The sequence below is a fragment of the Scyliorhinus canicula genome, chromosome 2 (genome assembly GCF_902713615.1).
Source record: "Scyliorhinus canicula chromosome 2, sScyCan1.1, whole genome shotgun sequence".
NCBI lineage: Eukaryota > Metazoa > Chordata > Chondrichthyes > Carcharhiniformes > Scyliorhinidae > Scyliorhinus > Scyliorhinus canicula.
In genome coordinates this window covers 224226706-224253915 of record NC_052147.1, presented here as the reverse complement: position 1 = coordinate 224253915, position 27210 = coordinate 224226706, and the positions used below count along the sequence as shown (strand labels likewise).

The window sequence follows — 27210 nt, the reverse complement described above, 5'->3', positions numbered from 1 at the left end:
GGCTGATCTTTTGTGGACTCAGCTCCACTTTCCGGCCCGAACACCATAACCCTTAATCCCTTTATTCTTCAAAAAACTATCTATCTTTACCTTAAAAACATGTAATGAAGGAGCCTCAACTGCTTCACTGGGCAAGGAATTCCATAGATTCACAACCCTTTGGGTGAAGAAGTTCCTCCTAAACTCAGTTCTAAATCTACTTCCCCTTATTTTGAGGCTATGCCCCCTAGTTCTGCTGTCACCCGCCAGTGGAAACAACCTGCCCGCATCTATCCTATCTATTCCCTTCATAATTTTAAATGTTTCTATAAGATCCCCCCTCATCCTTCTAAATTCCAACGAGTACAGTCCCAGTCTACTCAACCTCTCCTCATAATCCAACCCCTTCAGCTCTGGGATTAACCTAGTGAATCTCCTCTGCACACCCTCCAGCGCCAGTACGTCCTTTCTCAAGTAAGGAGACCAAAACTGAACACAATACTCCAGGTGTGGCCGCACTAACACCTTATACAATTGCAACATAACCTCCCTAGTCTTAAACTCCATCCCTCTAGCAATGAAGGACAAAATTCCATTTGCCTTCTTAATCACCTGTTGCACTTGTAAACCAACCTTCTGTGACTCATGCACTAGCACACCCAAGTCTCTCTGAACAGCGGCATGCTTTAATATTTTATCGTTTAAATAATAATCCCGTTTGCTGTTATTCCTACCAAAATGGATAACCTCACATTTGTCAACATTGTATTCCATCTGCCAGACCCGAGCCCATTCACTTAACCTATCCAAATCCCTCTGCAGACTTCCAGTATCCTCTGCACTTTTCGCTTTACCACTCATCTTAGTGTCATCTGCAAACTTGGACACATTGCCCTTGGTCCCCAACTCCAAATCATCAATGTAAATTGTGAACAATTGTGGGCCCAACACGGATCCCTGAGGGACACCACTAGCTACTGATTGCCAACCAGAGAAACACCCATTTATCCCAACTCTTTGCTTTCTATTAATTAACCAATCCTCTATCCATGTTACTACTTTACCCTTAATGCCATGCATCTTTATCTTATGCAGCAACCTTTTGTGTGGCACCTTGTCAAAGGCTTTCTGGAAATCCAGATATACCACATCCATCGGCTCCCCGTTATCTACTGCACTGGTAATGTCCTCAAAAAATTCCACTAAATTAGTTAGGCACGACCTGCCTTTTACGAACCCATGCTGCGTCTGCCCAATGGGACAATTTCTATCCAGATGCCTCGCAATTTCTTCCTTGATGATAGATTCCAGCATCTTCCCTATTACCGAAGTTAAACTCACTGGCCTATAATTTCCTGCTTTCTGCCTACCTCCTTTTTTAAACAGTGGCGTCACGTTTGCTAATTTCCAATCCACCGGGACCACCCCAGAGTCTAGTGAATTTCGGTAAATTATCACCAGTGCATCTGCAATTTCCCTAGCCATCTCTTTTAGCACTCTGGGATGCATTCCATCAGGGCCAGGAGACTTGTCTACCTTTAGCCCCATTAGCTTGCCCATCACTCCCTCCTTAGTGATAACAATCGTCTCAAGGTCCTCACCTGTCATAGCCTCATTTCTATCAGTCACTGGCATGTTATTTGTGTCTTCCACTGTGAAGACCGACCCAAAAAACCTGTTCAGTTCCTCAGCCATTTCCTCATTTCCCATTATTAAAACTCCCTTCTCATCCTCTAAAGGACCAATATTTACCTTAGCCACTCTTTTTTGTCTTATATATTTGTAAAAACTTTTACTGTCTGTTTTTATATTCTGAGCAAGTTTACTCTCATACTCTATTTTACTCTTCTTTATAGCTTTTTTAGTAGCTTTCTGTTGCCCCCTAAAGATTTCCCAGTCCTCTAATCTCCCAGCAATCTTTGCCACTTTATATGCTTTTTCCTTCAATTTGATACTCTCCCTTATTTCCTTAGATATCCACGGTCGATTTTCCCTCTTTCTTCCGTCCTTCCTTTTTGTTGGTATAAACCTTTGCTGAGTACTGTGAAAAATCGCTTGGAAGGTTCTCCACTGTTCCTCAACTGTTCCACCATAAAGTCTTAGCTCCCAGTCTACCTTAGCTAGTTCTTCTCTCATCCCCTTGTAATCTCCTTTGTTTAAACACAAAACACTAGTATTTGATTTTACTTTCTCACCCTCCATCTGTATTTTAAATTCCACCATATTGTGATCGCTCCTTCCGAGAGGATCCCTAACTATGAGATCATGAATCAATCCTGTCTCATTACACAGGACAAGATCTAGGACCGCTTGTTCCCTCGTAGGTTCCATTACATACTGTTCTAGGAAACTATCGCGGATACATTCTATAAACTCCTCCTCATGGTTGCCTTGACCGACCTGGTTAAACCAATCGACATGTAGATTAAAATCCCCCATGATAACTGCTGTACCATTTCTACATGCATCAGTTATTTCTTTGTTTATTGCCTGCCCCACCATCTCGTTACTATTTGGTGGCCGATAGACTACTCCTATCAGTGACTTTTTCGCCTTACTATTCCTGATTTCCACCCAAATGGATTCAACCTTATCCTCCATAGCACCGATGTCATCCCTTACTATTGCCCGGATGTCATCCTTAAATAACAGAGCAACACCACCTCCCTTACCATCCACTCTGTCCTTCCGAATAGTTTGATACCCTCGGATATTTAACTCCCAGTCGTGACCATCCTTTAACCATGTTTCCGTAATGGCCACTAAATCATAGTCCTTCACGATGATTTGTGCCACCAACTCATTTACTTTATTCCGAATACTACGAGCATTCAGGTAAAGTACACTTATGTTGGTTTTTTTACCTCTGTTTTGAATCTTAACATCTCCAGTTTTATTCCTTTTGTTATTACTGGGCCTATTCACTGTGCTCCCCTCAGTCACTGTACCTTGTACTGTCGCCCTTATGGATTTCTGACTATGTCTTCTCTGCCTTGCACTTTTCCCCTTACTTCCTTTTGTTTCTGTCCCTGTTTTACTACCTTCCAACTTCCAGCATTGGTTCCCATCCCCCTGCCACATTAGTTTATCCCCCCCCACCCCGCCCGGGAGGGCGGAGCCAGAGGCGGAGGCGGAGGGGGAGCCCACTGGGGTTCCAGTACAAGGTCATAGGTCACAGCACTATACAGACAGTTCATACTTATGTGAATAAATTCACCACATTCACCTGTTAAAAAAAATAAAGTACAGCAGGGGTGACGCAGGGTCATCAAATATTCAGTCTGTCTGGAGGCCGGATTGTTGCTTTAGACCTCCTCAACTCTGGCGATGCGATGGGCACGGTTGTTGCAGGTGGTGACTCTGGGGCAGGGCCGGCTCAAGGCACCGGCAACTTGGGCTGTCGCCCGGGGCGCCATGTGCTCGGGGGCGCCAGAGACTCGGGTCCCGCGCATGCGCAGTTGGGCCGTTGCCAACCAGCGCATGCGCGGCTCGGTCCGCCCCCCCCCCCGCTCGGTCCCCCCCGCCCCGCCCTCGGGTCCGCCCCCCGCCCCGCCCTCGGGTCCGCCTCCCCGCCCCGCCCTCGGGCCCGCCCCACCCCCCGTGTCCGCCCCCCGCCCCCCCCTCGGGTCCGCCCCTCCTCGCCCCCGCCCCCCCCTCGGGTCCGCCCCCCCTCGGCCCCGCCCCCCCCCCCCCCCCAAGGGCGCCGAAGTTCAGCTTGCCCGGGGCGCCAGCAACCCTAGAGCCGGTGCTGCTCTGGGGGCGTGGTGTCTGGAGCTTGAGCTTCAGTCCGGTGTGTCGTAGGTTGTCGAGGGGTGGGGGTAGGCAGGGTGGTGGTGCGTGGCGGCAGTGGGGGCGCGGGACAATACAGGGGCTCTGGGGTGGCAGTAGGCGGTGGGGAGGGGGGCGCATTGACAGGGGAACCAGCTCCCGTAGGGAGACAGTATCTTGCCATCCATCCTGGTGCGCGACATAGGGGTACTGGGGGTTGGCGTGCAGCAGCTGGACCCTCGCGACCAGGGGGTCGGTCTTATGGCTCCTTGTATGCTTCTGGAGAAGGACAGATCCCGGAGTTGTCAGCCAGGATGGAAGCGATACCCCGGAGACGGACCTCCGAGGGAAGACAAACAGACGGTTGTGAGGGGTCTCATTCGTGGCTGTGTAGAGGAATGATCTAATGGAGTGGAGGGTGTCGTGGAGGACCTCCTGCCAGCAGGGGATCGGGAGACTTCTAGACCAGAGGGCCAGAAGAACGGCCTTCCATACCGTTGTGTTCTCCCTCTCCACCTGCCCGTTTCCCTGTGGGTTATAGCTCGTAGTCCTGCTCGAGGCGATGCCCTTACTGAGCAGGTACTGACACAGCTCATCGCCCATGAACGATGTGCCCCGGTTACTGTGAACGTACGCAGGGAAACCGAACAGTGTGAAGATGCTATGCAGTGCCTTTATAACTGTGGCCGAGGTCATGACAGGGCAGGGGACAGCGAAGGGGAAGCGGGAGTACTCATCTCTGATGGTTAGGAAGTATACATTACGGTTGATGGAGGGGAGGGGCCCTTTGAAGTCAATACTTGGGTGCTCAAAGGGCCGGGAGGCCTTTACCATTTGGGCCTTGTCTGACCGGTAGAAGTGCTATTTGCACTCCGTGCAGACTTGGCAGTCCCTGATCATGGCCTTAACCTCCGCAGTGGAGTAGGGCAGATTGCAGGCCTTAATAAAGTGGGTAAGCCGGGTCATCGTAGATAGCCCGAAGTCGACTATCTTGCGCGCTGGCGCATGTGCCGCGGGACAGGGCATCTGGGGGCTCATTGAGCTTCCCAGAACGATACCTGATATCGTAATTCTAGGTGGAGAGTTTGATCCTCCACCTCAAGATTTTGTCATTCTTAATTTCCCATTGTAAGTTGTCAAACAGAAAGGCAACCGATCGCTGGTCGGTGACGAGGGTGAACCTCCTACCAGCTAGGGAGTGCCTCCAGTGCCGCATGGCTTTCACTAAGGCTTGTGCTTCCTTCTCGATCAAGGAGTTTCGGATCTCGGAAGTGTGGAGGGTTCTAGAAAAGAAGGCTACGGGCCTGCCCTCCTGGTTGAGGGTAGCGGCTAGGACGACGTCAGACGCATCGCGCTCTACCTGGAAGGGGACGGACTGGTCCACCACGTGCATTGTGGCCTTGGTGATGTTGGCTAAAGTCCGAGCAGGCTTCAGCCGTCAGGGGAAATGTGGTGATTTTAATAAGTGGGCAGGCTTTGTCCGCATAGTTGGGGATCCACTGGGCATAGTAGTAGAACAGCCCCAGGCATCGTTTCAGGGCCTTGAGGTTGTGGGGAGGGGGAGGTTCTGTGAGGGAGCGCATACGGTCGGGGTCGGGCCCTAGGATTCCGTTCTCCATGACATAGCCGAGGGTGGCTAGCCGGGCTGTGGGGAAAACGCACTTCTCTTTGTTATATGTAAGGTTGAGGGATTGGACGGCCTGGAGGAACCTCTGAAGGTTGGCGTCGTGGTCCTGCTGATCATGGCCGCAGATGGTAGCATTGTCCAAGTACGGGTATGTAGCCTGCAACCCGTACTGGTCCACCATTCAGTCCATCATTCTCTGAAAAACCGAGACTCGGTTAGTGACGCCGAAAGGGACCCTGAGGAAGTGGAAGAATCGGCCGGCTGCCTCGAAAGCAGTGTAGTGGTGCTCTTCCGGGCGGATTGGGAGCTGGTGGTAGGCCGACTTCAGATCGACCGTTGAGAACACCCGGTACTGTGTGATCTGGTTGACCATCTCCGCTATGCGGGGGATGGTGTACGTATCCAGTTGCGTGAACCGGTTAATGCTGTAGTCCACAACCATCTGATTCTTTTCCCCAGTCCGGACGATCACCACTTGTGCTCTCCAAGGGCTGTTGCTGGCCTCGGTGATCCCTTCCTTAAAAAGTCGCTGGACCTCTGACTTGATAAAAATCATGCCTTGGGAACTGTACTGCCTGCTCCTGGTAGCAACAGGCTTACAGTCGGGAGCGAGGTTCGCAAAGAGTGAAAGGGGGGGGGGACTTTGAGGGTCGCGAGGTTGCATACCGTGAGGGGGCGTAAGGGTCTGCCGAACTGCAGGGTCAGGCTTTGGTGACTGCATTGGAAGTCTGATCCAAGCAGTAGGGGGGGGCGCAGAGGTGAGGGAGGACGTACAGCTTAAAATGAGCGTACTTGGCGCCCTGCATCACGAGGTTAGCGATACAGTACCCCCGGATCTGGACTGAAAGGGATTCGGTGGCAAGGGAGATTGTTTGGGATGCGGGGTATATGTGAAGGGAGCAGCGCCTTACCGTGTCAGGGTGAACAAAGCTCTCCGTGCTCCCGGAGTCGAAAAGACAGGGGGTCTCGTGCCCGTTGACCTGGGCGACCATCATGGAATTTTTCAGGTGCTCTGGCTGCCTGTGTGGTAGCCTGTGTGGTCGGCGGTATCATAAGATGGCAGCCCCCATGAGTCGCACGTGTCAGCCAGTACCGGAGCAGGCGGCCAAGGTGGTGGCCCCCATGAGTCGCACGTGTCGGTCGGTGTTGGAGCCGGCGGCCTAGATGGGGGCGGTCCCGGCTGGCACGCAGCCACGTTGCGGGGTCTGTGGGCCTGTGATTCCATGGGTCGGGCCTGGTGAGTTTTCGACTTCTGGGCTTTAGGTTGGCCGATATAGAGTCTGGCGATGTGCCCTTTCTTGCCACAGTCGCTGCACGTTACGGGCTGGGCAACGCTGCCGGGGTGTTGACCCTGGCCGCAGAAGTAGTACTGCGGTACCCTGGTCTGGATGGGCAGCCGCGCGGCACAGGCCTGTGATGTAGTCGGGTCCGATGGGGGCTGCGACGATGGTGCCCACAAGGTGTTTGTTGGGTCCGCGGGGAACGCACTGAGGCTCTGGTAGGCCACCTTTAATGGGGTGGCTAGTTTTACCGTGTCCTGTAGGTCAGTGGTCCCGTTTTCCAGCAGGCGCTGCCTGATGTAGTTCGATCACACCCCAGTCACGTAGGTGTCCCGGATCTTCAGCTTCATGTGCTCCTCGGCCGTCAAATCCCGATAGTTGCAGTTCCTCGCGAGTAGGGTCAGGTTCGTCCAGTGGTTCCCCAGCGCGTCGACGGCGAATAATGAGGAGGTGTCGCGCAAACACCTCGTTTACGGTTTTCACGAAATGCGCTTTGAGGGTCGCGACCGCCGTTTCAGCTTTCTCTATCGTCACGGAGATTCGATGGCTCACCCGAGCGTGGAGAAGTCGTAGCTTGAGGGTTTCAGAGGGAGGCGTTGCGGAGGAGTCGAGGTAGGCCTTGAAACAGCGGAGCCAATCTTAGACGATCTCTTTGGTTTCTGTCGCTCACGCGTCGAGTTCGAGTTTATCTGGCTTCAGAGCGGCTTCCATGGTGCTGTCGCTGGATAATAAATTGTTATACCGTCAATTCACTATGAGACAATGAGAACGAGTGAATATAAGGCTTTATTATCCAGGAACTTGCCTGCCAGTGTCTGCTGTGCAAATGAGTGCCACCCACAGGTGGCCGGTCTATATATCGCCCCGGGGAGGGTGGAGCCAGAGGCGTAGCCCACCGGGGTTCCACTACAAGGTCATAGGTAACAGCACGATACAAACAGTTCATACTTAGGTGAATACATCCACCACACCCTCACTGCCTCCTATTTCCTCCAATGATGGGCCAACATCCTACTTGTCTTTTCCCCATACTCATACACTGGCCCTCTGGAACTGTCCCACTGCCTTCCCTGTAGAGACTAGCCTAAAATCTACCTCGAGCCTCTGCCTCACCTTCAATAACACTGTCTCCGGTGCCTCCGAATTATCCTGTCCACCCTCAAAATTTCAGCCACCAGCCTTGCTCTCTCCTCCACTTTCTCCCTGGGTGCCCGAATCAAAATAAACTCCCCTCTAACTACAGCCTTAAGTGCCTCCCACGATGTTGCAGCTGTGACTTCCCGCATGTTGTTCAACCCTATGTAGCCCTGAATGGCACCTCGCACCCGCTCACACATCTTCTCATCTGCCAACTGCCCCAAATTTCGCTTCCACTGTGACCATTGGGCCTCCCCCCCCCCCCCCCCCCCCGAGTGACCCGCAAAACCACACAATGCAGCGTGTGGTCGGAAACCACAATTGCATAATACCGAGTTGGCCACCCCTGCCAGCAGCACCTTTTCCATCACAAAAAAGTAAATCCTTGAGTACACCCAGTGCACATGGGAGAAGAACTCCTTTGCCCGTGGCCTCCCATGAACTTCCTCAGCTTTCTCGCCACAACCGACACCCTCGACGACTTGAGACTAGACCGGTCCAAGATCAGATCTATGACGTATTAAAATCACCCCCAAAAATCAACCGATGCGAGTCCCGTTCCAGAATCTTCCCCAACCCCCGCCTCATAAAATCCACATCACACCATTCCGGAACATAAACATTTACCAGAACCACCAACATCCCCTCCACGCTCCCACTAACTAAGACATGCCTCTCCCCTGATCGCCACAATGCTCCCCACTTCGAATGTAACCCTCTTATTAACTAACACCACCACCACCCTCATTTTCACCTCCAGCTCCGAACAAAACACCCACCAACTCATCCCTTTCTCAGTCTCGTCTGATCCCCTAACTTCTGGTGCGTCTCCTGCAAAAATGACACTTCTGCCTTCAGACTCTTCAAATGCATGACACACATGACCGTTTAACTGGCCCATTCAACCCCCTCATTTTCCACGTGAATGACCTGGTCAGGGGACTCCCCGCCCCCTTCCCCTGCCGATCAGCAATTTCCCTTTTTGGCCAGACCCTGGCCTGCGTCCCTCCAGGCTCGCCCTCAGGTGTCCATCGCCATCGATCCCTTCACAACTGCACAACACCAACCACACCCTGTCAGCAACACTCCACCCCCCCCCCCCCAAACAAAAAATGAATGTGATTCCCCCCACCCATCACCTTCCTCCTGGCAACCCTCCACTTCACTCCCGTTAACTAGCCTGTCCACCTAGGATGGTGGGCCCCTCCCAAGGCCTTCAACTTTTCCTCTTCCCTCCAGTTCCCCCCACGACCATCCCAACCGTCAACGCACAAAGAGTAACAAAAGGTATCCTGTCATCAGTGCTTCCCCGCCAAGGCCCCGGAATAACCACCACCAGACATTTTAGAAAGCACACATATCTCCTCCAAAGTTCAATGACCTTACACTCCTCCTAGTCCATTGTCCCTCTTAAAGTCCGTCACCTCCACAATAAAGCTCCTGTTTCTGGAAAGTCACCCACAGGACGGCCGGGTATATTGCTCCAAACTTCACCCCTTCTCAAAGAGTTTATCAGGTTGAACCTGGCACCCCTCTTCGCCAACTCCACACCCAGGTCTTGGGGTAAAGAAGAGGAAACTTCAAAGTGGAGAGAGAGAACTGGCACTTATATGCTAAAAAGCCAGGTCCACAGGGTAGGTAACATCAAAGGGAAAGAATGATATATCCACAGCACAATAACTGGAGAAAGGGACACAGTAGCTGCAGCTACCATTGCACCTATTTGCACTGCAGGAAGGTTTCCCCCGAAAACAAGTTATTCTGAACAGAGAAGATTACGCCTTCGCTGAGACTGAAGATTGTTTTCCAAAATGAGTTACATAATGTTGGATGTTGTTTGGGAACAAGGGACGTATCAGAGTTCAGGAAAAGTAGGGACTTGGGAATAAAGGGGTAATTGTAATATTGTGTGTACAACCATCAGTGTAGTTAAGTGTATTATAGTCCTTGTGTGTATTTCTTTTAAGTTAATAAATATTCTTTATCAATTGATCACAAAATGACTGGACTATTCTCCCTGGTTTGCCTATCTTTTCTCACAGTATACTAAATTGAAAATATACATCACTAAGAACTGTTATTCTAACCCTTGTGGGTTTTAGGAAACTCATGCATTTAACGTTAGCAGGGTTTGGAAAAGTCAAGATAAGCGTGTCTGTGTTGGTTGCCCTGATGGGGTTTGTGGAGGTACCTGGAGAGGAAGAAATGATTGGAGGTATAAATGGTCATGTTCTGAGGAGTGTTGTGCATGAGAATGCTTGAAAAGTCAGAGAGTGCATTGCCACTCACCTTTCTTGCTGTCCTGTGGTATTTGATGCTCTTGGAGCACTGTGCAATTTTCGACTCCTCCTGTTCACTGCCTTGGCTTCTTCCACGTATGCCTGCTTGGTTTGAGAGACTGGCCTCTTCCTTTCTCTCTTCCTCCTTGGAAAACATCACCTCACTTCAATCCCTCAGATCCCATGGCAGGGCTGCCAGCTAAGACAGAGAGGAAACCTCTCCATTCTCCAAGTTCCAGTAGTTACTGCATCCTCAGGAATTCATATTCAGTCATTCCCTTGCTTAAGCTCCACTAATTGAAATCCCTCTGTTGACATATTTGGCACATCCTGCCTGGCATTCCCTGATTGCTTCAGAAACCTGTCAGTGTTAAAGTATTAAAGAGCCACAGCAAAGCTTGCTTCTTTGACAGATGTGTTCCTGACCTGCTATGGTCTTCCCATGCAATCAGATCTGCTGAAATAAAATTCCACCCAATGACTTTAGCTCATCCAAAACCAATTGATGGACAAGTAGTGAGAAATGAGAAGTAATAGTGTTTGTCACAAGTAATACACAAGTAATTGTGTATTGCCCATGGAAAAATGTTGTTTGGAATTCAGGATTATTGTTTTTTAATTTGTTTATGGGACATAGGTGTTGCTTGCTGGGCCAGCATTTATTGTCCTAGTTCAGAGACTCCTGTAGGCTAGATCAGGTAAAGATGGCAGATTTCCTTCCCTAAAGGACATTAGTGAACCAGATGGACTTTACGATAATCGACAATGGTTTCATGTCATCAGTAAACTTTTAATTCCAGATTTTTATTGAATTCAAATTTTCCCATCTCCAGAGATTTTATCCTAGGTCCCCAGAGCATTGTCCTGCATCTCTGGATTACTGGTCCAGTGACAATACGTCATACCACTGTTTCCCTACAGGAATTCTGTAAGCATAATTCAAAACAGATAGATAACTGACAAGATTATTTTTTTATTAGGTCTCAGCAAACAGTTTCAGTTCGTGGAAATAAAACCCAATGGTGATATAAGTTATTTTATCAGTAAATTATACAAACATTAAAATTTGCCTGCCTTATTTGATCACCTTTTACAAGAATAGGAATTGTATACGAATTAAGTTATGGCCAGTTCTATTAGAACGATTCAATATAGGAAGGCATTAAAGATGCACAACACTGGTCTACTTAGAGTAAATCTGTATTTACATTTCTGCATAAAACAACCACTGTTAGTAAGCTTTTGCTATTAAATCAAACTTTTCCATCAAGAAAATAGTTTAAAATAAATTGGTTTATGAATTTTAATACTGTTTATCCATCATATACAGATATTTTAATTGATTCACGAACAAAAAATTCATTTTGTTAATAGATTTTAAACAGCAATAAATTTACATACATTAAAAAGATTTATGATGCCATGAATAAAGTGAGACTTCTAAGTTAAAGTAACAAAATTTGTACGATGCTAAGTGTACTTCACATTACAGAGAAATGCTGAGTAGAAGTTCAAGAATACTTGCACATTCTTCTTATTTTGTATACAGATTACAGATATTTTATTCTTCATCCATTTCACAGGAAAAATGGCAGGTTTCCTGTTGGATTGAACAAAATGTGGACCCCTTGCTAATCATAATGAATAGCTGGTTTCATTTCTTTCTCAGAACATTGAAAAGGTTTAAAATATCCAGAGAAAATGTGCTGAAAGTTACATATATTGTGCAAAATAAGCAGCCAGTTTAATATTGCAATTTGAAGTAGAACCATGGTATTATCATTGGGGAGTACCTGCAACTACAAAATCATTGATTCGCATCAGATAATTGAGATACAATAAATTCTAAACACTTCATGCTTGATCAATGTATGTAATCTTGCAGAATTAAGTAAAATCGCATTATTGCTATTTGATCTTACTTCAACATCTGTTATCTTGCTTGGTGTATTAAAGTAACACAGATTAGATTTAGAAAGGGATATAAACTGGAAAATATATTAGTTTTACAGAAGCATAATTCTGTGGAAACATATAGCCATCTTGTATACCTCCCAGATAAAGCCTATGCATCTTGCATAGCACATCAAATGAATCCAAAAACATATAGGAAGAGATTCTCTGGCCTCCCCGCAGTGTGTTTCTCAGCAGCGGGAGACAGCCCGCTGTTGGCCAGTAATAGGATCTTCTGGGCCCGCTGCTCTCAATGGGATTTCCCAACAAATCTATCGCACGCTACCGGGATCCCTCCAGCGTGAACGGCCAATGATCTTGCCCCAAGTTTTAGAATGGGACATATCGCCAAAAGTAACTCATTAGTTTTGAATAGTAAGGGCACAATATAAACTTGTAAAGCAATATAAGGTAATAAGTAGATAACCACATATTTAAAATGTAAAATCACAAACACTGACTTTCAAATTACAGATATAAAATCTAAATTAGATATTTGACCACTATGTTACAACAAATAAACTGCAGCTTTTTTATATCAACTGCACACCTGATACACTAAAACTTTCACATTTAAAATCTCAACATATATTAGTATATAGTCAAACACCAAACACTGTTCATAAGTTATTATGCGCTGGTTCCAATGATAAATTGTCATATTACAAGACTAGTAAACTTGGAATTGAAATGGATGGAATAATTAAATGTGTCACTATTTTTTCATTGAGCAGGTAAACATGGAACTGAATATAAAATAGATCAAAGACATGTTTCCCTATCAATACCCATCCCTGAGTCAGCTTTCTTCTCTTTTCTTCGTTCATGATTGGCGTGTGAACTGGAAGAAAAGGGAAATATTAATTTTGCTGAGGCTTAGATATTCTGAAGTCAAAATACAGCTAAATGAAACACGGAGTGACTACAAATAAGATGATCCATGCGGCTGTTTAGGAAACTGCAATTCAAATGCAATCATATTCGCAAGTCTTATTTCATTCAAAATAGCATTTAAGCGAGCAGCTCATATCTGCCGTATCAGCAAACCATAAAACAAAAAAAACATCAGTTTTACACTACAACTGTGCAGACGGATCACAATCAAACTGTATTTTGAGTAATCTTTTTGAACAATCCATGCTGTTTGTGCCTAATTTTTCATGAACGTTAACATTTCTTACCCTATATTTGGTTCTGTATCTTCTGCACAGCTTGTGTAAAACAGTGTGAGTAGCTAGAGAATATCAGAAACTGTGCAAGGTAACACGAGAATTACAAAAAGGTCAAAGGGAAGACAGACTTACCTTTGGGGCACTAGCTTCTAGAGAGGTAAGGAAGGGGAGCTTATGACAGAAATGGAATGAAACAGTAGGTTAAGAGAGATGTTTATCCTATTTCAGACATTCAGCACAATCGTACTCACTTCCTTATATGATCTATGTATATTGAACAAGATGCAATGATGTTACCATTTTTGTGCCCAAATTCCAGGCTTTTTCTCATGGAAACCTAATTTGCTGGACAAATTATATTCAACCTAGTTTTGACCTCAAAATCAAATTAGAATACAAACAGAGAATGCTGGAAATATTCAGTAGGTTTGGCAGCATCGTGTGGAAAGAGAAACAGAGTTAACAGCCTGGTAAGTTAAAGGCCACTTATCAGAGTGTTTGGGAAGGTGGAGAGCGGCAGCACTCCAAGCAGATTCTGAGGTCGCAGCCTAACTGGCCAAAACTGCAGATGCTCTACTGAGGAGCTTTTCCACCACAATAGAGGCCTAGTAGCTCTGCCATTTTTTATACCACATTTGCAATGGGAGGCTGTCGCTCCCTCTGTGCTAGAGGGTCTCCGATTAGCCCACCAGCTTTGAGAACCTGCTTAACATCCTTAATTGAAGGTGAGCACATATTCTAGCCACTAGTTGGCCGATCAAGGGAAAACTACTCCCTGATGACTTCGCACCACAGTGCATGTTCAGAAACCCCACCTGACTCCAACATTGAGGTCTTGACCCAAAACGCAAAATCCTGACGTCTGTTCGTCTCTTCACAGATTCTGCCAGTTGTACTGAATATTTCCAGAATTTAATCTTTATCTTGTTTAACCTTTGAACTTTCAACCAGATCTACACTGGGAAAAGAGAAAGTTCTACACTTTAAAAATGCTATGTTTGAACATTCCATCGTTATGAACTTTAATTGAGTTTATGAATACACTAATATATATTTTTTTAATGTATTTTATTCTAAACATATTCAAAAGTACAAAAACACAAATCAGTAACATTGTCAATATCCCCACAGTTCATATTTTGTGCAATTTTTCCCACCATTCACCCCCTCCCCTCCCTACTACGATGAACAATTCCTCAAACATTGTCATGAACAGTCGCCATCGTGTCTCAAAGCACTCCGCTGATCCCCTCAACTCAAATTGATCTTTTCCAGCCGAAGGAAGTCATACAGGTCCCACAGCCAAGCCGCCACCCTGGTGGCATTGCCGACCCACCAATCCAACAATATCCTTGTTGGGCAATTAGAGAGGCACAGCAGGACAGTGATTAGCACTGTTGCTTCACAGTACCAGGGACCCGGGTTGGGTCACTGTCTGTGCTGAGTCTACATGTTCTCCCTGTTTCCGTGGGTTTCCTCCAGGTGCTCCGGTTTCCTCCCACAAGTCCCGAAAGATGTGCTTGTTAGGTGAATTGGACATTCTAAATTCTCCCTCTGTGTACTCAAACAGGCGCCAGGAGTGTGGCGACTAGGGGATTTTCACAGTAACTTCATTGCAGAGTTAATGTAGGCCTACTTGTGACACTAAAATATGTCATTATATTAATATTAGAGAGGCAAAGGCCACAACATCAGCCCTTCTCCCCTCCATCAGCTCCAGCATTTACGATACCCCAAAGATCGCCACTATTGGGTCTGGCCTGACATCTACACGGCAGCACGGTAGCACAGTGGTTAGTAGCGCAGTTGCTCCACAGCTCCAGGGTTCCAGGTTCGATTCCCGGCTTGGGTCACTGTCTGTGCGGAGTCTGCACGTTCACGCTGTGTCTGCGTGGGTTTCCTCCCGGTGCTCCGGTTTCCTACCACAGTCCAAAGATGTGCAGGGTTGGTGGATTGGCCATGATAAGTTGCCCTGAGTATCCAAAAAGGGTAGGTGGGGTTACTGGGATAGGATGGATGCGTGGGTTTAAGTAGGGGCCTCTTGCCAAGGGCTGGTGCAGACTTGATTGGCCGAATGGCCTCCTTCTGCATTGTAAATTCTATGATTCTACCCCCACAATCTTTGATAAGTGTCCCGATTACCGCCTCCCAGTATCTATCCAACTTCACGCAGCCCCAGAATATGTGTGCGTGATTCACTGGTCTTCGCCCACACTTCTCACACTCATCTACCCCCCCCCCCCCCCCCCCCCCCCCCCGGAACAACCCATTTATCCTTTCCTGGTCATTTGCACCCTCTACACTATCTTGAATTGAATCAAGCTCATCCTCGCACACGGAGGTCGAATTTATCCAAGACAACACCTCACTCCACATTCTCCATCCTATCTCCTCTGCCCAGCTCCCATTTAATCTTGATCCTCACCACCTACGCTCCCCCAGCTACCCATATATATTACCAATCCTGCCCTCCTCCTCCACATCCGGAGCAACAACCACTCCAACATGAGACACTTCGGCAGCTTAGGAAACCCTCTTCATTCCTTCCACGCAAAGTCCCTCACTTGCATATACCTGAATTTGTTTCCCTTCAGCAGCTCCACCCTCTCCCGCAGCTCTTCCAGATCTGCAAACCTCTCTTCCAAGTACAAATCCCTCACCCTCACCAGCCCCGCCACCTTCCACTTCCAATACATGCCAGCCGTCTCCCCGGCTTAAACCTGTGGTTTCCACACAGGGGTGTCAGCACCCATATTCCCTCTATCCTAAAGTGCCTCCTCAACTGGTTCCACACCCTAATCATGGAATGGACCACGGGGCTCGCCAGTATCTCTCCGGCACAGCGAAGCGATGCCGTCACCATGGCACTCAGGCCGGACCCTCTACCAGACTCCTCCTTCATCCTAACCCACTCTAACCCCTCTCCTTCCTACCACTGTCTCACCTTCTCCACATTCAAAGCCCAGTAGTAGTGCAGCAGGTTTGGTAGCGCTAACCCCGCTTTCTGCCTCTGCAACTGGGCCTTCTTTACCCTTGATATTGGGCGAGGGGGGCCATGCCCATGAAAGGAGGTTGGAGAGGGGATTTGCCCTGCATGTCCCCACTCTTCAAATCCCCTCTCCAACCTCCTTTCATGGGCATGGCCCCCCTCGCCCGTGGCACCCAGGACCCTTGCACGGCCACCTTGGCACCCTAGCTTGCCAGTGTCAACCGGGCACTTTGCAGTGCCAAAGTGGCAGTGTTAAGGTGCCAGCTGGACAGTGCCAAAGTGCCTAAATTCCAATGGGAGGAACAGGGGGCCACCTTGCACTGGCCCTGACCATTCAGGGGTCTCCGATGGCCTGGGGAAACCCTGGGTGCCATTCCACCTGGTCCACGTTTGTGTGGACCAGTACTGAACGACACCTGGCCGCAGCCTCACTGGTGATGCCGATGGATACGGGATAAGTTTGCCGAAGTCAGTTTCAAACTGGCTTCAGCATGCGCCGTTTGGTCTTGCTCCTTGTCGGCGGGATTCTGATGCCTTGTGGGACTGGGTGAATCCCGCGAGATGTGAAGACTGCTGCAAAGCCCGCGCGAGGGCTCTCCCAGCATTCACGTCCCGTATCGTGCTCTTCCCAAAAGGGAACAAAGTCCCCAGTGAGCACATTTAGCCGCGTGTTTCCCGGCACTTCAACTTGTGTTGAATATGGGGCCTCAGCGGGGAATGCGCAACCGAGGCCGCACATAACCCTATTTTGTACAATAGAGAGCTCGGTTCGCCAAAGTCCTCATTGTCACAAGAGATCATGACGCCATTTGTTGCACTGAGACCATCTTCACGCCCCAATCTTCAAAAAACGAAGTTGCTGACGGGGTGGATTCAGTCAGAGCCCGCCACACCAGTGTGGCATTGTGGGACCCACTCTTATGTCTGTGGCGATATGGCGAAGAAAGCCGCCGAGTCAATGCTGCTATCCTCGTCTGCTGTCGGTCATTGTTTATATTCATGGAAATTCCACCCCTACTCTGTTCAATCACCCATCAAAAGTCAATTCTCTCGAGTCAATTAATTAAATGAACCTTTGTTGCCCTCCCTCCAAAGCTAGTATATATTTCCTTATGGAAGGAGACTAAAACTGTACATAGACCTCCAGGTGTGCTCACACCACAGTCCCATACCATTTCAGTAAGCCTTCTTCACTCTTTTACTCTAATCTTGGTGTAATAAAGGGTAACATACCAGTTTCTTTGCTAATTGCTTACTGTCCCTGCATGTTGATTTTCCATGATTCATCTAAAAGGACACCTGGGTTTCTTTGACAGCAAACATTTCTCAGTCTCTATCAATTGATAAATATTCTGCTTTCCTATTTTACCTTCCAGTGGATAACTTCCCAATTTGCAACCTTTTTGTTCATTCACTACCATTGTCAACCTCTTTGTACCTTCCTCACAGCTTAATTCCCCATATAACTCAATATCAATGACTTAGATGAAGAGGTAGATCATAAATAACTGAGGCTCAAGAACTGATCCTCATGGCACCACATCAATCCGGGACTGCCAACCCAAAATGGGGTTTATTTGATCCATTTGCACAGGGTACTGTGGTGATATGCATCACTGTAAATACACAAGGGGTTAATGTAAATACACGTAGACTAGCTAGATACTAGAGGGAGCACCAGCGACATGACACACAGACATTCAACCAATAGGTCAGTAAAATAGTACACGACCAATGGGCATTCACGATACACACAGAGGTGACACCACCACAGGAGGGCTTTACACCAACCCATATAAAAAGGACACAGCACACATGATCTTCCTCTTTCCAGTGGAGACACTCAGTGAGTACAGACACCGGGTTGATTGAACATCACACCCACCATGTGGATTGTAGCAGACTGGTTCGTCAGCCTGAGTAGCTATAGAAGGATTAACAGTAGAGTTGAATCCAAGTAGGAGAATTGTTAATAGCTTAATAAATGTGTTAAAGCGATCTCCAAGTCTGAATCTTCCTTTGTCAGAGTGCACATCAAGGAAGCAGCTTACACTATGTCAAGAGAATAACAAGACAGGTACCTCCTTGAATAATGAGCCTCAATTAAGTACCTAGTATCAAAAGACAAATGTTTCCCTTTACCATTAATTACGCTAATGTTTATGGTCCATGTTTAGCTCTTCACCTTTTTATTTGTATTTCACTGATTAAAAAGAAATTCACTTACTCCTTAACCAATTGTAATACCAATACCATTTGAGATCCCCTGACTATTTGTTAAACATATGTTAGAGTCCTGCTCTTTGAAAGGAAAAGTCCAGCTTTCCCAATGGTTTTGTGGGTAAATATGTCCCTGATGAGGATATTAGGCCAAATGGGCCCAGTTTACATTCTTTAGCGAGTTAATGAACTTCAATTACTCAGCACAAGTGGGATTGAGAGGGTAAAATCATTCAGAATTCTCTCTCTTGACTGCTTGCATGATCACTGGTGTTTATATATGAAAACAGGAAAGAAAAGGCTGAGACTTGGTGGTAATATGTAACATGACTGAATGGTCTGGTTTAAGCTCAGGTTAGCTTTTCACCTTCACTGACTGGGAAGGAAATTATGGAAAATTCTAAAATGGGTGTGCAATACTCCATGCTACATTATCCTTTGTTGCTCCATGCAAGTATTTCTTATCATCCAAGTGATGTAGATCACATCTTCTCTTAACTGAGAAGGTTCAATAATGAAGAACGTTCATTTGGGCAAGGCACAGGATTGCAAACAACATCTAATGAATGTACTGCCAGTAAAATTCCTTTTGTCTTGTGCCCATGCCGCCTTTGTCAAGTCTCTCCTGAGCTCGCATCTATGCCTGACCTTCTGTTGTGCTCCACCTGCTCCACACTGTCTTCAAGAGCATAAAATCCATCACGTTTGTCCCTCTTAGCTTTGAAGAAGAATGAAGTCCTCATTGCTCTGGACACCACTGTTCCAAGGAGCTTCTACGGTTACATGGCAATCCAGCAATGTGTCCCCCAACAGATTACTCAAATTGCTGAGGCACTGTCCCAGGAGAGTGGCAGTGGCTTCATGCAGCACAATTTAATAAGAGCAAAATAGTGCAGATGCCAGATCTGAAACAAAAACAGAAGGTGTCGGACAAACTCAGCAGGTTGGCAGCATCTGTGGAGGAATAGGGCAAACTTTTCCAGTTCAATATGACTCGTCTTTGGAACTCCACAGATGTTGCCAGGCCCGCTGAGTTTTTCCAGAACTTTGTTTCTGTTCCACCCAGCACAAGCCTGCAGTTCTCTCTCAGAATGATAGCATTTATGCTCATGCCTCTATCGTACTGCCTTCGCCTTGACTGTTGCCTCTCAGCCTACCAGCCCAGACTGTTGTTGCCCAAGCTGAGAAGGCACGGTCTGAAGCCAGGCCTTTTAGGCCCAGAGTTAGTTGCCTGAGGTCTTCTTTCTTGGGGTAGGCCATTTAGGACTGAGATGAGGAGAAACTTCTTCACTCAGGTGGTGAACCTGTGGAATTTTCCACCACAGGAGGCTGTGGACGCCAAGTCACTGAATATATTTAATAATGAAATAGATAGATTTATTGACATTAAATGCATCGAGGGGTATGGGAAGAGCGTGGGTGTATGGTGTTGAGATAAAGGATCAGCCATGATCATATTGAATTTTGGAGCAGGTTCGAAGGGCCGAATGGTCTACTCCCATTCCCATTTAGCTATCTGAAGTCTTCCACTACTGAAATTCAGCAGCCTTCCACCTGCCATGCTACAACCATGAGGGTAGCATTTCCTTGGAGCACTACGACAGGTCAAGACAAATAGAAATAGTCACTAAGGGAATGTACAACAGTGATTAGTTGATACTTTTCTACAATTTGGCATGATTTAATTTATATATTTGGATTGGAATGTACATTTTGCGTTTGCTTATATTTTTGCAGTGTGGCAGGATATGATGGTCAATGGCAAAGAGAATATATGGCATGGGGTACTATTATTGAATTAGAAATTAGGGTTCAGCTTCCTGCCATTTTAATTAAATTAGTTCTCCAAATTCCAGGCAGAAAGGGACTTTCTGGGCTGCAGTCTCCCTTCCTTGACTTACTCATTTGCCACTTCCTCTTCAGCTTCTGACCTGACAGCTGGTTACAAAGGTTTTGCCCTCATGACGGCAAATCTGTGCATCATGCAGCATACCACTGCCTTGAGATCCTCTTGCAGGGCTCTTCCAGAGCAATCTGGACCAAGGAATCCTTGTTTCAAGTTTCCAGTTGTCTGCTGTAACAGATCTCTTGTGGCATAATGGCTGTCTCCCTATGCCTGGTCAGCATGTGTGTGCGAGTTATGAACTGGAGTCAAAAGACAAGTTTATGGCTGATAACCGTTGTCACCAGTAATGACCCTTTGGTTTGCTGTGGCACAAAGGACCACCATGGAATTAAGGCATTGTGACTGTTGCAATGCTACCAGGCATTGGCCTGCATGAGTCTGTAGTCACACACCAGCTAAGGGTTGAAGGGGTGAAATACTTTTTAGTTCAAGCACAGGGCACAGTTGGCACAAGGTGCGTGCAAAGCAATGCTTGGGCAATCAATGGCATCCTGCACCATGGGGAAGCTTACATTCTTTGCAAAATGCTCTTGCAATCTGCCTGGCATGGGGAAATGAATTTAGGGGCACGATTTAACTAAGTCACAACCGACTTAGTGTCGTGATGAGGCCATTGAATCTCACGGGATTCGCGATGCTTGAGATGTCTAGCGAGATTCAAACAAACATTGCGAGACGTTGCAATTAGGCTCATTTTAATATAAATGCGCCGGATTCTCTGGGCTCCCGGGAACTAATGGCCTAAACTGGGTGCCATTTAGTGCTGGTCACACAAATGTGGACCAGGCGTAATGGCACCTGGGGGGTTTCCCCAGCCATTGGAGACCCCTGGGTGGTCGGGGCATTGTAGGGTGGCACCCTGGCTCTCCCTCTGGCACCCGGACACATTTATACTGCCAGTTTGGCACTTTGGCATTGTCAAGGAGCCTGGGTGGCATTGCCAGGCTGCTAGTGCAAGGGTGGCACTGCCAAGGGTAGGGACCTGAGGAGGCCATGCCCATAAAAGGGGGGAAATAAAGTGTTGGGGTATGAAGGGGCCTCTTAAAGTTTGGGAGATGAAGAGTGGGGACCCTGAAAAGGGGGGGGGGGGGGGGGGGGGGAGCCCAAAAGGTGGGGAGAAGAGGCCTGAAAAGGGGGGGCCCAGCGACCTTATGGCAAGGTGTCCTCACTTGGGGAGGGGGTGAGGTAATGCTTATATGTGTGGGGAGTGACATTTCACAGCTTATTCCCATGCCTGCGCTTTACAAAACAATTTATGGAATTTAATCACTTTTAGCTTGGTCATACATCGCTTCCCCAAAAGCTTTTTACTGCCAAACAGAAAACAAACCTTTTCGTAAAGCTTTGCTGGCTTATCCTCACATAAATGTCTGTACTCCTCTCTCTGACTCTGTCTGCTTTCTGTTTGTGTCCGCTCCTATGTATTTATTGCAGTCACCCTCCAGCTCTCCTGGTTATACCTCTCCTGTATGTTTAGCCATGTGGCTTCTATCTGTATATAATTCCTGTTGGTATTGCTTCCAAGCCAAGGGTTGCCAGGTTACATGGAACACTCATCCAAGACAAATACAATTGGTCCCTTTACAATTGATGCAAAGTCTCAGCTGTCATGTTCAGGTGAACATTTAAAGGCCTCAAGTCTTTCAATGGGTCAATGAATGGTGGGGTAAGTGGACGAGTGAGTGGATGCTTTGTTGGGTGCTGGATCAGGTCATGTTGCAGGGTCATCATTTGATAATGAAGATGTGGCAGAAGTCGCTTACGAAACCATCCAAGGAATGGCTGTTCCTTCTCCAGATTCACCAAAGATCAAGCTTTGTGATACTAATCACTGCGACTTGGCTTTGAAAGACACTTACTATAACTACACTAGGTGTGTTTACAAACTAATTAGTGAGGATAAGACATGGGATCAATCTTTTTGCGCCATTCTGGACTCTGATAAGTCCTTGATTTCACGAGGAATGAGAGATTCAGAGCCTATTGCTGTACATCTCTTCCTTAAATATCGACAATAACTGATAGTAGCATAGTGGTTAGCACTGTTGCTTCACAGCTCCAGGAACCCGGATGCGATTGCTGGCTTAGGTCACTGTCTGTGTGGAGTTTGCACGTTCTCCCCGTGTTTCCATAGGTTTCTTCCGGGTTTCCTCCCACAAGTCCCGAAAGACGTGCCTGTTAGGTGAATTGGACATTCTGAATTCTGCCTCAGTGTATCCGAACAGGCGCCGCAGTGTGGCAACTAGGAGATTTTCACTGTAACTTCATTGCAGTGTAATGTAAGCCGACTTGTGACAATAATAAAGATTATTTTTTTTAAACTGTAAAACCTGACAGGAAAGTGATTAAAGTTTGGGATAATGTGGCTGTTCAAGATCTGAAAAACCACACATCATAGATCATAGAATTTACAGCGCACTCTGATGACACAAATTGGTGTATTTTTACAAGGGATCATGACGTAAACAGGACCAGGGATATTTAAATGATCATATTGGCCCACATCTCCCAGTCTCGGGATTGTCAGAGACTGGATGTACAAGCCAAGATGGAAGCCCAGGCAAGTCATGGCCTGCAGACCTACAAAGGGATATACCTGGGAATTATTACTTTCTGATGGGAATTAGCCTGATCCCAAGGAGCCCGAGACTAATCCGTGATACTTAACTAGATGGTTACCCAGGAAATGTTGGTAGAAAAAAACCTTGGCTAATTCTTGGGTAACTACACAAATACTCACAATGAACTCCGCCCCCCCCCCCCCCCCCCCCCCCCGGACTGCTCAACTACCCCCGGCCACCCCTTACCACTACCTAACTGACCACTGCTGAACCCCAACTACCTGTTGGCCCGACCAAATGATCCTTCTCGATCATGTAACCCCTCGGCCACCCAACTGCCCCCCTCAACCAGACCCGACTGCCCCCATTACCTGAGAACCCAAATTGATAATTCCCTGACACAACTATCCCTCCGAACCTGAACTGGCAAACCCCTGACTCACATACACACCTCACTCACCTATCATTTCACCTGCCAGCCACCATACCCACCTGCCACCACAACCACCTGCGACCTCACCTACCTGCCAGCTTATCCACCTACAAACCCCACCCACCTGCCACCTCGCCCACTTACATACCTCAACCACATCCGCAGGTCAACCACCTCCATACCTCACCCACTTGCCACTTCATCCACCTGTCAACAGACTCACCTGCCAGCATACCCACTTCACTTATCTTCACACTTCACCCAGCTGGCACCTCATCCACCACCAACATAGCTATCTGCCACTTCACCCATCTACAAACCTCACCCACCGTCACCCCTCATTCACCTACACATCTCACCCACGCCACACATCAACCACTTGTGCACCTCACCCACCTGGCACCTCACCCACTTGGCACCTCATCCAACTGCCAAACTAGCAAACTGCACACCTCATCCACCTGACACTGCACCAATCTGCTAACCTATCCACCTCAGCCACCTCCACACATCATCTACCTGCCACCTTGCCTACCAGCTCACAAATGCCACACTAGCCACCTACAACCTAACTCACCTGCCAAATCACACCCACATACCTACCATCCCACCCACATGCCACCTCAACCATCTACCAGCTCACTCATCCACCATAGACACTTACCTCGCCCACCTACTCGCTCTATCTCCCTAACTATTCACTCACTTATCCATTCACCCATTCACTAACATTAACACTGGACTTTTAAAATAATCATGTGGCAGCTAATCTGGCAGAGTGGGTGTCCTGTTTACCCCTTGACTCCAAAGCATGGGGCTCTCCCAACATACAATGCGCTCCACATTTCCAATAAAGCTGGGCTCAGAAAGCCTGGCAAGAAATGCAGAGAAGTGTTGAGAACAAAGAACAATACAGCACAGGAACAGGCCCTTTGGCCCTCCAAGCCTGCGCCGACCATAGTACCTGCCTAAACTAAAACCATCTGCATTTATGGAGTCCGTATCCTTCCATTCTGACCGTATACATATATTTGGCTCGATGCCCCTTAAATGCTACTATCGTACCTGCTCCCACCACCTCCCAGGCAGCGCGTTCCATATATTTAGCACCCTCTGTGTAAAAACCTTGCCTCGCACATCAGTTCTAAACTTTCTCCCATGCACTTTAAACCTATGTCCCCTAGTACTTGACTCTCCTGCACTAGGAAAGAACATCTGACTATCCACTCTGTCCATGAGCTGGGGTAATGTTCGAGCAGAGCAACACGATGATTGTCGCTCCTCAGGAGGTCCAAACCATGATCTCTTGCAGACAGCTTCATGTCCAAACTAAAACGAAGACGTCTCTAAATGAGAAACTGTGGGTCATAAAGGACTTAAAAGTAATAATGAAGGAAAGACACACTGCATTTAGTGTTGGGGTCCAAGACAAACTTAATGAACTATAAATCAAAGTGAGAAAGGAAATCCAGAATAAAAAGGGATATTTATAGAAACAAGCTAGGTAATTGTTTTATGTCAAATGATCACAGAGATGCATGGAAATGCTACATAAAATGTTAGGCCTACAGATCGAAAAAGAGAAATGACACTTTTTTGTCTACCGACAATCCTAATGATGTTGTGAATGAATCAAATGGATTTTTAGTCGGTTTGAAATTGATGAATTTGAGGAACATGTGATTTTGCAATGGTTTCACTTTGAGAATTAGAAGGATCTTATGTTACAAACAACAAATGGGAGATGGAGAAGTAATTGAAGTGAGTGAATCCATGGAACGAATCAGGGCGGTGGAAAAATTCTTGCGGAATGTGCTCATTAGTTGGCAGTTCCTTTCTCCCTAGTCTTTCAGAAGTTGTTTGACACACAATGCTGTTGGAAATCAATCATTACTGTTCCAGTTGCTTAGAACTCACTGTCTGTTGAGCTGAATAATTACCAGTTGCTCTGATATTGATGTCATGAAGTGCATGGTGTCAAAGCATGTTTCAGATCCTCATGTTTCACATATTGATCCGTTACAGTTTGTCCATCAACCTCATAAGTCAGTGGATGATGCTGTTCTGGGTTGGGCACATTTGATCCAACAGCACATGGATAGATTAGGCAACTACGCTCATTCCACTTTTGTAGATTTCTCTTCAGCTTTTAATAGCATTCAGCCACTCCAAAGTTGAGTGAGAGATTGAAAAACCTTGATGTTAATCCTATTCTTCTACTGTGGATCAGTGATTTCCTTCACAACAGGACTCAACAAACATAGTCTCTAGGATCTATTCTGAACCTATGTTATTGAATCTCCTGAGAGTTGTACATTTTCATCTGTTTTTCGTACTCTACACGATAGATTGCCAATCAGACCATGATAACATAATGATCCTGAAAGCGGCCTAATCAGGAAGAACAAAGCAAACTACAGGGGTGCAGATGGAAAAGGTCATAAAATGGTGCTACGATAATTTCCTTCAATTGAATGAAAAGAAGACAAAAGAACAAATCAGAGACTTTTATAACACAAAGTTAATGATATTGTTCCTGTGAAGGTTAATATGTGGACACGGAATAAGTTACCACCTACAAGTATCTAAATATCAAAGAAAATAATAAGCTGAATTGGCAGGAGCAGTGTAGAGATAGGTGACCAAGCGATTTAGACAATTAAGGTACTTGAGAAAGTTAAATTATGAACAGTGAGTTTCACCCCTTATCTCAGTTTTATTGTTCAGGGATAATGCTACAAACTACAGATGCAGGTTGAATCAGTTCTTGAACTCGCTTATGCCCTTGTCTACAAGAACTCTTAACAGGTTTTTGATGAATGGATGAAGATACACACTCATGATTGGGCCCCACTAACTGATTATTTCAAAGTACTGAAATATTTTTTAATACATTTGAATCAAAATTAGACTTTTGTGATGGGGTAGTTTTCTCTAAGGACTTGCTGTATTTTGAACACAGCTATAAAGAAAACTACTATGTAAAAAGCCTTCTTTTTCCGAGTGGTGGGGAAGAATAATGGGCGCGATTCTCCACCCCCCACGCCGGGTGGGAGAATAGCAGGAGGGCCTCCCGACATTTTTCACACCCTCCCGCTATTCTCCCACCCCCCCCCCCCCCACGCCCGACCCACGCCACGAATCGCCGCTCGCCGTAAAAAACGAGGCCGATGGGCTGAGCGGCCGGGCCTTCACGCCCGTTTCAACACGGCAGCAAACACACCTGCTTGCTGCCGTCATGAAACGGGCGCTAGATGCCCATTTGGGGCATCTTGGGGCCCGATTGGCATGGCAGTACCACGGTGCCCACCGATCGTGGGCCGTGCGTCCGTAACGGACGCACTCTTTTCCCTCCGCCGCCCCGCAAGATCAAGCCGCCACGTCTTGCAGGGCGGCTGAGGGAAAAGACGGCAACTGTGCATGCGCGGGTTGGCGTTGTCCAACCTGCGCATGCGCGGCTGACGTCATCGGCCACGTCAGCCGGCGTGACGCTTGGTGTGCGGCCTTGACGACCGTCGTCAAGGCTGCGCCACTGTGACGCACGGGGCCGTGCTCCTAGCCCCGCCCGGGGGAGAGAATCAGCCCCAGAAGTGGGCGTGAAGGCTGCCGTGGGTCACGGCCTGTCCCACGGCAGCCTTTACGATTCTCCGCATTTGCGGAGAATCTCGTCCAACATTTCTGTGAGGGGAAGCTAGCAAAAGTCAATGAAAACATCTGTTTTTATGTTTGGCAGTTAAGAAGGAAAATAGAATTCCAAAAGCTTTTAGGGAACTGGTGTATGAATGAGCTAAAACGGACAGGATCCTGAAAATTGGTGCAAGTAGCTCATATGAAAGAGCAGAGCATTTGTATCACAGAACCAGATCGTGAACCAGGAGTTGCTGATTGGTCAGTTGAAACAGAACT

At 47.1% G+C, this 27210-nt stretch overlaps 1 protein-coding gene across 3 annotated transcripts in view; it reads right to left on the bottom strand.

The window, feature by feature from the left end:
* Positions 1-11254: 11254 nt before the first annotated feature.
* Positions 11255-27210, bottom strand: part of LOC119961978 (sodium-driven chloride bicarbonate exchanger-like) — a 466097-nt gene continuing 450141 nt past the window's right edge. For 2 of the 3 annotated variants that reach the window (XM_038789662.1, XM_038789663.1), the window contains one exon: positions 11255-12864. In XM_038789662.1, the coding sequence (XP_038645590.1) occupies positions 12786-12864 (79 nt within the window). In that variant the 3' untranslated portion in view covers positions 11255-12785. Of the gene's footprint in view, positions 12865-13327; positions 13367-27210 lie in introns of all 3 variants that reach the window. The other variant, XM_038789664.1, reaches the window with a different exon arrangement.